Here is a 13,217-nt window from a genome sequence, read left to right as displayed (position 1 = left end):
ATTAGCTTTCAAACAACGTGCCTGTAGCAGCGGTAGAGGGTTATTTTACCTGAAAATTTATTATGGCAGTAAATAGAGGGATATAAAGTATTGCTCAGATGCTGCATCAGCTGAAAAGTGAGCAAGGGTACTGCAAGCCAACACCAAAGCCCCAATACATCCTCAGCCATTCTGGTTCCGAGAAAGAGGTGTTAAAAATAAAGCAGGTGTAAAAGTTCTCTTGAGGTTCCAGGCAGACAAACTGCAAAGCTGAGCAGCTGCAGCATCATCTGCTGGGAGCCGAGCGAAAGGGAGCCTGCTGGGAAAGCTTCATCCAAGGAGAGCTTCTCCTGCACAGGGAGACATGAAATACAATTCCCTCTTAGGCAACACTCAGAGCAAACCTGTGGCGCCAGTTTTCACTTTGTGTAATTACTGTGAGTGTTGGAGAGATTCTTTGAAGCAGGCAAGTTTTATGGTAATGAGATGCAAGGCGGTCACCTTCCTTAGGAAGAAAGCATTTTCCCTGCCTTGCCTTCTTAATGATGCAGGAAACCTGCAGCTGGAGCCATTCTTAGCACCATGGGAAACAGAGCATTAGATTTATCAGTCTATGCGTGTTAGCTGTCATTATTCACTACTACAGATAAATGGTGCATTTGTCATAATATGAGGTACAAATCATGTATAAGTATTAAAAACCTTCTAGGAAGTCTGTGGTTTAGTTTACATCTTGTGCTTTATCTGGTGCCCAAGTCAGGTTATGTACACTACATCTACTTAGGCACACAAAATCAAGCATTTGTGATTTAATTGGCTATGCAATTAATTCTCATATAAGCCAGATGGTGGCAAGGAAAAAAAAAAGGATGTCCCTGGCAGACAGTTAATTGGAAGGTTGCACGACATGCAGAAATTAAGAAGTGAGAAGGGAAAAAAGCATTATAAGGCATGAAAGCTGGAAGGTGTGCAGCAGCGTGTAGGAAGGAATCAGCTCAGAATCTAAGCTTGGAATTGCACAAACCATTGTGCGCTGCTGGAAGAAAGTACAGAACCAACCAAGAGATTTAGGAAATGAGAAGTACAGAGTAACACAAGGCATCTGATGCTTCCATGGAACTGTCTTTCACAACTAGAAATTCAGCAGTTTCTATAGGGCCCGGCCACATTTTTTGATTGAAACCAAATACCTGTAAGACAGTTTCTAATTACTTGCAGGTATCTGAATATATTTTTGTGGTCTATGGTAAGCAAAACCAGACTGAATTGGACCTGTTCTTTTCTAAACACATGCAGCACCTTTTGCTCACACTACGTTTCTGGAGCAGACAGTTAATTTAGATACCTTCTTACCTTCAATACATTAACTCTGAAAAGTCAACAAGGACTTTGGACAATGACAAGAAGCTCTTTTTGAATGCACAACCTACTTTTTTTAAAGCCTCTCTGTACTTTTGGTTATTTCACCAGTAACAGAGTTTGAAGCATGTCTTACAATACCTGTGTTTTTCTGACTGCCTGTTCTGCCAGGTTGCTATGAGAACAGCTGGTCTCCAGGCTCTGCGCTACTTTAGGTCCTCCACTTTGTTGCCTAGGCTGCTTCTAATCCATTTTCAAAAATCTAAGTCAGAAAAAGAACAGTTTACTCATTAACTGTACTGCCTGAAAGGTGGTGTGTCATTACTTAGAGACACCATCAGCACTTCATGTGCATCCTTCTACTTTTTCACATTCACCTATTCAGTACCAATCCACATACCAGATCTGCCCATTTCTCCAGAAATAAAGACTTCAAAAGAGATTCTTTTTTTCACTGCGTTTCAGTTCAAGCTCTTTCTGCTAATACTGCTGCCAGGAGACCCCTGCCAGAAGACAATACCACCAAGAAAATCCATGAATGTCTCAAATGGGAAAACATACCAACACATTGTTTACTGCAAGAGTTTAATGGCAAACTTAAACTCTTAAGTTTAAGAGTTAAGAGTTTAAGTTTGCCATTTTGTCATAACTTTGATTTCCTTCTCCTGGGACTAATATTTCATCAAATACTTCTGATCTCTGCTTCTGTACTACCTCAGGACACCTTTCATTTCCAGCAAGTATATCCTTAGTCCCAACTAAGTCCCCAACAGAGGGAAACGCTCTCTACCATGATACTCTCCTTCCACCAGCTCCCTCCCCCATCAAAAAAGCCTGCATATATTAGTCCTTATTGCTAAAGGTGAAATGGAAAATTCCTTTCCACAGATAATTCTCAGGCTCTTCTTCAGATTCTGAATGCTCCTTTCAGCACTCTTTCCATCAGTGCATCAGATTTGTGCTTCCAGCTACCTCTGTATTTGAACGATCATTTTATGAGTTGTAACAGACAGAACGTTATTTAAACAACATATTCTTGGAAGGAAGAATAAATGCTGGAACATCAGCCAACTTTCAACCATCAGCACTCACTTCATATTCACAGTGGTTGTTGAACAAGGAAAACTGCAATGAATTGTGAAGTTCTTGAAAGCTGATTGTTACTGAAAGTGAGATAGTGAAAAACAAAAAACCTATCACAGCCACTTTATATTGTCTGCTTATCTACCAGCTTAGTAAACAATTACCCTGGTGCACAGCCTGCTCCCAGTGGTGCAGCCTGCTTCCCAGTATTTCTGGAAACAGTTTTGGCAGTGGGCCACTTCCAGGTCTGTGATGTTGCAACAGTTGTACAACAGGTTATTTACATTTCCAGACAGAGGCAAGGGACCTACAACTACTTATTGAGCATTGCTTGATTCTTGGTGCTGGACCAAACTTTGAAGCACCAGGTAAAAATGAATTACTTTTTTTTTTTTTTCTATGACAGCATAACCCACAGCTATGCTGCATTTCACACAGTAATTCTTCAGACTCTGGCCAGAAGCATTGCCAGCAATCATCTCTTTATTTCTAGCTTTCCACCTTCTCCATGCAAATTCAGCATTCACAGCTCTGGCAGACCTCCTGGGCAGGTGCAACATATCTTTTCCAGCAATTGAAAGAACTCACAATATGGCCTTCACTCACTGTGAAAAAGGTAGCAAAGACTCCTTCACAAAAAGGGAATTACAGAGCATATACAGACACTGCTTTTCAAAAGCTTCTAAGCTTCATCTGTTTGACCTTTTCTACTATTGGTAAAAAGCTAGCCATGCACTGTGCTTACATGGCTCTCTTTTCCAATCTGAGTGATTCTATGATTCTATGACTTTGTTTGCTCTCGCCTCTCTTAGAAAACAGGGGGGTAGCTACTTTTGACACAGAGCTCCCCAGAAACACCAACTTTTCTCTCTCTCAAAACTACTAAGTGCCAGACAGCTTTCTCTCTAGACAATGTAACTGTACATTCTGATTCCCAACTCTTAAACTATTTAGCAGGTAGGCTGCCGCTGACAATAGCTACTTTATACACCTTGCGTTTTTCTTGGAGCCATACCCTTAATACAAGCCGAATATTCACGTGTGATACAGACAAGACTATTATACCTGGGTTACTGACATGGTAAGGAATTTTAACAAAAATCTGGAGATACCTGTAAAACTACAATCAAAGATCAGTTCTGCTGATTACCGTTCTTGCAAGTGTTTTAATGTAGTCTTACTACAAAACACTTTGATATTCCTAACAATTGCTTTCTTTGAAAGAACATGCCGTTAGTAGAAATTGGTAAGTGTAATTTTCAGCCATTCCTGCTACATGTTTAAGAGTAATCTCACAGTTTGGTACTAGAACTAGAAATAAAACGTTAACACTTTACCATTACCAAGTTAAATATCTTCATTATAAAATGGCAAGGTGATTGATTAGTTTACGTGGTCACCTGATACTCTCATATTTTTGTTAACAGTGAGGTCTGAAACACAACAATGAAACAAGTGATGCCTATGGGGAAAAAGAATTCTGCAGAAGACCATTTAAGTTCAAAAAACAGCTACTCAGGGGTCTCCCGTACATGTGAAAAATCAGAGAAGAATTCTTGCTTTGTGATTTAGTCTGTAACTGTAGTTTAATTTAATTTCTCTGCATTCTTGGTATTCTATCAGCATTAAGACACAGAATCTTACGAAGCAGCTGGAATCATAGGAAAGTCTCCCATAACTTGTACATATGAGAAAGTTAGAAACATAATCATCCCAACAGTTGCACAAACCAGCTCTGCAGAGGGGACACATTTCATTTCTCAAACTAAAGAGGGAAGAAAATTCACTCATTCCAAAGCAGATATTCACGCCAGGAATTAGTGAACATGCTTATTCCTGCAGAACAGATATCAAATGAACAGTATGTGTAAATTCAATAAACTTCAGTGCTTTGGAGAAAAACATCCTTTGGCAAAATCTCTGTTCAGGATGGAAAGGACTAAGTATGAAAATCTTAAAAGAATTCTTCAGAGAAAGTCTCAATTTTTATTTGCTTTTCTGAAAACATGAGTTAAAGAGTCCTTATGTTGCATCATCAATTTGCTCAGCCCATGGAATTTTCCTTCTTTTGGTATAATAAATCTTTCTGGGCTATCTCCTTATTTTCTGGAAAAAAAAGTATAAATGCTTTTATTACTGACCTTGGCTAATCATCTCATACTGGCTATTATTTGTTTTACTCTTGAAAACTTAAATAGTGGGTTTAAACAATTACAAAGTACTTAAACAATGTGCTTTTTCTCAAGACCAGCCGCCTCTAAAATTAGAACAATTTAAATTGGCATTACTGCCTATACTTTATTGGTCTGTTCTTGTGCTTCTTAGGGACATCACTACCTTGCATTAGCTTACAGATTTATACTGTTTCTGCAATTCACACTGACAGTTCGTAGGGCCTCTGTGGAGAGCTCAAATTATTACCGTAACAATCCTCAACACTGTTACCAAGTAATCTTTAAGAAGTAGATACATAGAAAGAGAAAGTAAGTGATCTGAGGTAGTTCCTATAGAGATGCTTTTATTGAGAAACTTCTTGGTAACCAGAACAGACATAGGAAACCATATTTTATACAAAATACCAGGAATACACATTACACTACAACCTTAAGAAAAGCGCTGCTGTTTTATTAAAGATTAATTAAAGTCTATGCCCTAAAGAAACTAGCAAGTTTGACTGAAGTTATCCTTCTCCTCTTGTTAAATGAGGAGCCTGCTAACACAAGATAGCCCCTTTTCTTATGAGACATTTCCATTTGTTATAAGCTTGACTTGTCCAGACTTTTACCAGCACCTGGATTTTGCATTTTGTAGTTTATCAATCTGAACAATGGGTCTGTTTCAAACACTGCTTTATGAAGTCTGAACGTTGTGGTCCTTACCTCATACTGCATTGGATGGTTCCACAGATGTTCTACTCAGTAACTGGTATGGTGTATTCTATTCATTTCCTCTTGCTTGTTTGAGGCGCTTACATATTTACTGACAGTTCAATGCATTAACAATATTTTATTGTTGACAACTTTGCTGTTCCCATCTGCCCTTTATCACCATCTCTAAACTCAGGTTTCTTTCATCAACCTTGGGAGATTCAGTGGATCAAATAACTTGTCTTCCATTAAGTAATTATCTGACTATTTCAATAGCATCTAGTTGTAGCACAATATTAATAGCAAACATTATTGAAATTTGAGACTAAACTGCTGCTTATTTACAGCTCTTAGGCAGTCCTTTAAAAATAACATAATAAAAACATCAGCAAAACATCTTCTGTAAAAACAATTATAAAACATTTTACTTGTGTTTTCAGTATGATCATATAACCAAAGACGCAGAAGAAAATGGACGAACTGGTTATCACTTGCAGTATCTATCTGCTTTCACTTTTGCTCGCCTGTGTGGAAAGAGGAACGGAACAAAACATTAAAAACTGAACATTACATCTGAATATTTTATTTGCCTCTAAATCTTAAGCAGGCATTGAAAGCAGTTTTCTGTTTCTGTTGTCAAAGCAAACACAAAAACCCAACAATAGTTAGGCTTTGCCAGTTAACTTTGTTTTCTCAAGGAGCTACAACTGTGATGTGTAACATTAACCTTGTATTTCCTTTCAAATCAGGACCTGTGTTTTGCCAGATCACTCTGAGGGATGGAATTCAAACTGAGTGAGAGCTGAAACTGACACTCAATCTATGATGGCTGTGGTGCATTTTTTCACATCGTTTACAATTATGAATTATCAGAAGTAGTCTTCTGCATTTTCCACTTAATGAATTACTGTATGAGAATTTACACCATACAAAACATTTTAAAAGTTCAAGACAGTTTCTGTATTCTTGGCTGCCTGGGGAAATAAGAGATTTAGTCTCACTAAATAACCTGAAGATTTGTTAATAAATGCTGTTTCTCCTTAAAGTGCAGCTCTCCCCTTTCCAAAAGGCTCTGGTACTATGGGTATTGAAAAAGTTAAAAGCTTATTTCTTGTTATTAAAAAGTGTCATTCCTCACCTCCTCTGTACTCAATAAACTGAGCAAACCTAGAAATGCCCAAATGAATTTAGTTCTGATGAATTTCCCAACCCGGAAATTTCAGGTAAATACACGAAAATTTGGAGCAGTAATAACAACAACAAAAATGCATATGACTCATTGCAATATCTTGACCTGGGAGGAAATGCTCATATCTGCAACTCCTCTCTTCCCTCCCCTCCATGGAACCTATCCATTCTTTTAATCCAATTTTACTGTAACCCCATTTCCCAGTAACTTTTAAATTAGTGCATTATTTCTTCTACAGTAAAGTACCTGTCAAGCAGTGCTTCATGAAAAGTGCCTTCTTTCCTGGCTTTTCGGAGGGCTTTTGTATCTTCTTTGCTTACTTTCAGCTTTTTGTCTTGGAAACTTTGGAATTTCTTTCTATAAGGGGAAAAAATGTTAAGAATTGTAACTTCTTTACAACTGTGTTGTAAAACAACACAGTCAAACAACTGTGATGAGTATCTTGCAGTAGACAACTGGCCTAATAAAGATATAACAAACCACCACACTACCAGAAGTGCACTAAAATTTATCTATGTGAAAACTTCTTAATTTTTTGGGGCACTGAGTGGAATTTACACCATGCATGATTACTGTGGTATGGTTAAAAGTTCTGAAGAACTTCAACTCCTTCACCTACTAGCAGAACAAGAGAGGAGTGAAGGTGCATTGGGTGTAGGTAGGTGTTGGTAGTGAGGAGGCTGCAGGTGTGACCCCTGTGAGAAGAGGCCCAGAATTGCCCCATGCTAGACTGACCCACCATAAGGTAAAGCTGAGTCTATTTAGCAGAGCTGGTGATGCCTCTATGAAACCATCTAAGAAAGGACAAAGATGCCACACAGGCAGAGGAGAGGAAGAAAAACAGTAAATGTGGTGTGAACACCAAGGACAAAGGAGAAAGAAAAGGCAATCCAGGTGCCTGAGCTGGTATTCCCCTACAGCCAGTGAAGAGGATCACATTAGAGCAGGGGAACACACAGAATAAAGGCATGGAGAAGAGAAACTGTCCTGTACTGGCCAATCCCCAGTTTGGGGGAGGGAGTGGAGGAGTCTGGAAGTTGAGCTTCGGAGCAAGGGGAAAGATAGTTTTCTTAAACTTTTGCTTGTCTCTCTCACTACCCATATCTGTTTTAAAAGGCAATACATTAATTTCCCACAAAGTGAGTCTGTTTTATCTGTGACATTAACTGGTAAGCAACCTCTTTCTGTTTATCTTGACCTATGAACCTTCTCATCCTACTTTATGCCCTTGTGCTGCTGAGTAGAAGGAAGTGAGCAACCAACTGGTTGGGAGTTTGGCCCTTTCATCAAAGAAGCTCCCAAAGAAAAGAGGAAGAAGTTACTTAAACCTGTTAATAGCTCCCAACTACATACACATAGTTGATTTCACACTGTTTAACATTTCCTTTGTCTTCCTGTGGAACATCATCTTTCTTCTTAGTTTCTCTTTCAGCACAAGTTCGAATCTATTAATTGAAAAGAAAATACATAATAGAACATTTTTTTTTAATCAAAAACTGCAAGCTAAAGAAGACACTATATCCTTCATAACCAAATGAGAGTCACAGTGACTTTAACCAGTTTGAAAGCTGTGAACTTAACTATTAACTATTGGTTAACTAGAAAAAAAATAGCAATAAAAGCAAGACCTTCCTATAGTACAGGAAAGGATTAAGCACAGTACTTCAAAATACCATAATATGTAATTCCTCCCTCAAAGAAGCACCACTGCAATTGTTAAGAGTTATCAGGGGTAAAATGTATTTCTGAGCTTGACTCCACAGTATTATTGCTCTGACTAATATACATTTCTCTCTATCTGCAGTCACATCTTTTTCAAGTCCAAATGAAGTATTTCCACATCCTCTTACAGGAAATCTCTGCACCAGCATCATTCTGGATAACCCTTCTCTGCTGCTGGTTCAGTCAGAATTCGTCTATCTTGTACCAAGCAGCTCAGAATTATCTGGTGTATCACAGAGAGGGTTTTACCCACCACTTCTTTAGTGGCTAAATATTTCCAGTGATAGGTAAGAACCTCAATTTAGGCAATCCTGGAACTCATTTGCCTCTTTTGTGGCCAAATCACTTGGTAGCTTATAGAAAAAAATTATACCTGTATGCTCTCAGTAAACTGTAGCATACAAGTACTTGGGTAAGCTTGAATATCCATGTCAAGCCTGTATTAATTGTAGAATATTGTAATTACCTTTATCATTTCTTCTTCCCCTGCAGTTTTGCTTTTGGCTTCTATGTCTCCATCTTCATTACATCTAATAAAACGACTATTTGCTGCTAGTAATGCCATTTTTTTCTGCAGAAATATAATATACTGTTAGTATAAAATTTGTATATAAACCTTAACGGTAACATTGATTCTTTACAATACAACAGAAAACTCTGTATGTGTATTCTGTTCTTTTACATATAGACACTTCAACAGCCAGCTGGCAGTCTTCTCCATTCTTAATTCTTATATAGTTGCCAAAATGCAGGAACTTGAAGTACATAAAAAAAATTCTAAAGAAATACAAAAACTACATCGTACTCAGGAAAACAGAAGATAAGAATTTACAATATGAAAGAAATTGCAAAAAGGCAACTGGTAAATAACATTTTACTGCCTGTCAATATAGATCACAAGTCAAAATACAGTCAGATGCTAGGAATATCGAATGAATTATCCTAAGCAGCTTACATCTTGGAAGACAGGTTCCCATTGCTCTCTTGATCCTATAGCATCTGAACGCCCGACAACAAGTCCATCTGAATTTATACCCAGGTATTTCCCATAACCAGACTTCAGAGCAATCCTCAAAGGGAAAATGCAGGGAAACAATGAAGAACATCTTGATTTAAAACAATTCACAATTTTCGATAAATCAAAAACATGTTATTAGTATGCAATGTATTTTAAGAGAATACAGGAACATGTATTCATATCAGAAACAGAGAAAACAAATATCAAGACTTGTAACATTTTGTTACAGTAGTTACCTTGTATCAGACAACTTGACGGCAGTAAACTGTTCAGGAGGACTAGGGCCTTCGTCATCTTAGGAATGAACGTTCCATTAGTTACGTAGTATGTGTTACACACAGTATTTAACCTGTTAACACTGCAGTTTCAAACAAGCTGAAAAACAATACAACTGCCACTGCTAAATACTACGGAAATCCGCAATACTGCATTTCTTTAACAATTTCTTTAGAATATCCACATTCTTTAAGAAAAACAATGGAGGTGCTTGCTTACATTCAAGTAAAACAGAACAAATATAACCCTTGTTCTAAGGAATTTACAGTCAATAATGTTTTGTAATTCTCCAGGTGATGTTGAAAACTGTAATTTTGTTGTAATATTATTTTCTCAACAACAAAATTACAGTTTATCTCCAGCAACAGAGCCCTAAACCCTAACAAGCTACTAGCCTCTCCATTCCTCAAAACCAAAGTGAGATAATACTGTCATTGCTGGTTTGAACTCATTCTAAAGATGAAACACACCGTGAGGGTTGTGGAGCATTTCTTATCTGACAGATGGTTCAGACCCAAAGTAGAAAACAAGCTCATCCCCACCATCCCCACTCATGTATGCCATACACCATACCACACTTGCACAGCGACAAAACCAATACATTCTGAAGAAGATGCAGCAATAATCCTTTAAACTCATTTGCCTCTAGTTTCATTCTCAAATTGATACCATAAAGATTTTATGGAATTTAATAAGTTATATTGCTTTTCATCCAGTAACAGGTGATCATCTCCTATGTGGTTCAATTTATTATACAGGTAAAGCAGCAAGAAGAAATAAGTGAAAGTGATTGTTAGTCATTAGCTTTTAGTCATGCTACAGCCAAGATTATTACTGCATTATTTGTAATGAACTGCCTTTAGCCATAAAACTGTTTGCCTTTGAATGATACTACATTTATGCTTTTCATTACTAGAACTGCTTTTTTCCAAATTTTCTGAAACAAACCTCTGTGTGGTGCTCCAAGCGTAAACAAGCCATTATCAAGGGCATGGATGTAAGCTCCTTTATCCATTTCTATAGCTATAGTTCCTGTAATTTCACCGAAATTGCTGACAGCCCACCAGTTTCCTAAAACAAACAGAATAACCATTGCAGTTAATGGAGTAATCACGACTTCCGATTGCACTATTTCAGGAGTCATTATTTCTGCATCTGCTCCAAGACTTGACATTCTATAGAAAGCGATAGTATTTTAGGATTTTTGTGCATTATTTTATAATACCCAGCCAATTTAATGGCGTTGCTGCTGGAACAGGCTATCCTGCTGTTCTATCCACTTGCTATCCCTAATCACTGGCTCCTGTTCTCCATTCCTCTGTAGCGCTGTTACACCACAGAGCACTGTGATTCATCCAGCAGAAGATACACTTTGCAAGGAAGGTGGGTTTTTTTATTCTGGATCAGCCTCCTGCAGTTTTGCAGTCACAGCCAATTACTGCATATCCAACACAACAGAAACCTATCTTTTGTGAACAGAAAACTATTTTCTTTGAAATTACTTCATACAAATAGCAGTTCTTAGAGTTACAGTGTTTCCAGCTGAACAACCTTTGAACATTTGAGCCTCACAGAGTTCTATCAGCATAGCCCTGCTCACATGCATGAACTAGAATTGTAATGTTTGCATATTTAAACAGGTAACATTTCCTCCTATTATCTTAAAAGTATTTTCTGCCTAATTAAGATAATCACTTTCAATTAAATAAATACAATGTCTTTTTTCCTCATGGTAAATTCAGCAAATCTATCTTTCTTAAGCAGAAACAATCTTCCCCTATCTTTATAGAACACATGGAGCAAATTTGCTTATCTTGTAGAGTCACAGCTTACTGATCACAGAATGACAGAATTACAGGTGTTGGAGGGGACCTCAGGAGATCACTGAGTCCAACCCCCTGCTAAAGCAGGTACCCTGCTATAGGTCACACAGGTAGGCATCCAGACAAGTCTTGAATAGCTCCATAGAAGGAGACTCCACAACCTCTCTGGGTAACCTGTTCTAGTGCTCCATCACCCTTATCACAAACAAGCTCTTCTGCATGTTTGTATGGAACTTTCTACATTCAAGTTTTAAGCCATTGCTCCCTGAGCAATACAAATTCATCAACATATGAATTTTCTTTTGAAATCTAAGTGAACTAAGGAATACAAAAAGCTGAGACGTTCTGTGAAGCACAGTAACTTATTTTCTCATCTGTGGTCTTTTAACAGAGAAATAGGCACAAATTCCCTTGCAGTGCCTTAGCACAAGATAGAAAATGACATTTATCCTGTTAGGAGCGCTGTTGTAGGGTATACACCTGCATCTCTCATGACTGAATATATTTTAGCTGTTTTTGTGAAGTGAATTGTGATAAATTAAGGACAAACAGCACTAAAGGGCAGTCTGTTGTGTTATCTCTCAAAGCCATACATAGTTTGATCCTCCTCTTTTAGGAGAGAAAAAGTGAAGTTACAGTTGGATACAAAATAATGTTTATGTCTTTGGCTTCAATTCACAGTAGCAAATTTATAATGTGGACACATAACAGCAGCATGACAAAATGGAACAAATAAACAAGCTAACAAAACCTCCTTTCGGAAGGACTGAAGGTCTGAGTGAACTAAAGAACTCAGGCAAGAGGTAACTACTGACAGAATAATCATAGAAAGCACAGGTACTCCAAACTATGTTGTTCACGTAGAAACGTATCGAACAGCATTATAAGTCTCAGCCTACAGCAGATAGTTCTGGGAAAGAAAAAAGAGATCCAAGCAAATAAAGAGCTTGAGATCATATATGAACATACTTTAGCAAAGAAGAAGCTGGAACGACTCTAACTTACAAACATGGTGACTATACAAGTGACTGTAAACCTGAACACAGGGCACACTGAGTTTTAAGAGTCCTGTAACAATCTTTTCCACTTCTGCTGTCCCCTACAGCTGCCACAAAGTCACATAATTCCCAGAAAGCTGCTCACCAACGATATCAAGCTGCTCTTCTGCATCCTCGTCCCTTTTCCTTTTCTTGTTCTTGTGCTTTTTCTTGCTGCAAAGAGTGACGTAAAAAGATAAAAGCACACCTCCGATCCGCCCCCCCGGCAGCCAGCGCTGTGCCGGGGCCCGGCTCCCAGGAGCGGAGCGCCGACAGGCACCGCGGCGAGCGGGGCTGCCCACCCCACAGCCTCCGCCCTCACACCCGCGCCCCGACACTGCAACGGCCCGACCTCACTCCCCCTGCACAGCCGGCGGGCCGAGAGGCGCAGGCAACCAAGGAGAGGCGCGGACAGCCTCACCTCTTCTCCTTCGCCCCTTTGAGAACGAGCTTGGTGGACTTGACGCAGGAGTACTCCGCCATGTCTGGCTACGGCGAGCGCAGCGGGACACGGCGCTGCGCCACGGACGGAAGCCGCCGAGCAGCAAACTTCCTCCCCGCCCGCTCCGCCAGGGCTCGCGCCGCGCCTGCAGTTTCCCGCCTGGTGGCAGCGCGCGCGCCCTGCGAGCGTGGAGGAGAAAGTTAGGCGGGGGAGTTTGTGCGGTCCGACATTTTGGCTTTGCCTGTCCTGCATTGAAGGAAGGAGAATTGTCCGAATCCGCACATCAAATATGTAGTCAATGTGCATAAGTAACAAAAGATTTATTTTTTTATTTTTAAATTAAAGCATAAAAGAAAGAGGGCTACAAAAACACGAAACTAGCAGGATGAGGTTTAGAATCCTATCTCCCTTTGCCTTGAGTT

General features: G+C 39.1%; 1 protein-coding gene across 1 annotated transcript; it reads right to left on the bottom strand.

The window, feature by feature from the left end:
- Window positions 1-4,919: 4,919 nt before the first annotated feature.
- FRG1BP lies at window positions 4,920-12,868 on the bottom strand. The gene is made up of 9 exons (XM_420681.7): window positions 12,775-12,868; window positions 12,460-12,527; window positions 10,442-10,564; window positions 9,454-9,511; window positions 9,155-9,269; window positions 8,666-8,770; window positions 7,831-7,922; window positions 6,724-6,834; window positions 4,920-5,812 (listed from the first exon to the last, which is right to left on the bottom strand). Exons 1-9 carry the CDS (start codon window positions 12,834-12,836, stop codon window positions 5,776-5,778), a joined length of 771 nt encoding a protein of 256 aa, XP_420681.1. The 5' UTR covers window positions 12,837-12,868; the 3' UTR covers window positions 4,920-5,775.
- Window positions 12,869-13,217: the final 349 nt, after the last annotated feature.

Source organism: Gallus gallus, chromosome 4 (genome assembly GCF_016699485.2).
Source record: "Gallus gallus isolate bGalGal1 chromosome 4, bGalGal1.mat.broiler.GRCg7b, whole genome shotgun sequence".
In the NCBI taxonomy this organism is placed as follows: domain Eukaryota; kingdom Metazoa; phylum Chordata; class Aves; order Galliformes; family Phasianidae; genus Gallus; species Gallus gallus.
The sequence above is the reverse complement of the archived record's forward strand: the minus strand, read 5'-3'. Positions and strand labels throughout refer to the sequence as shown.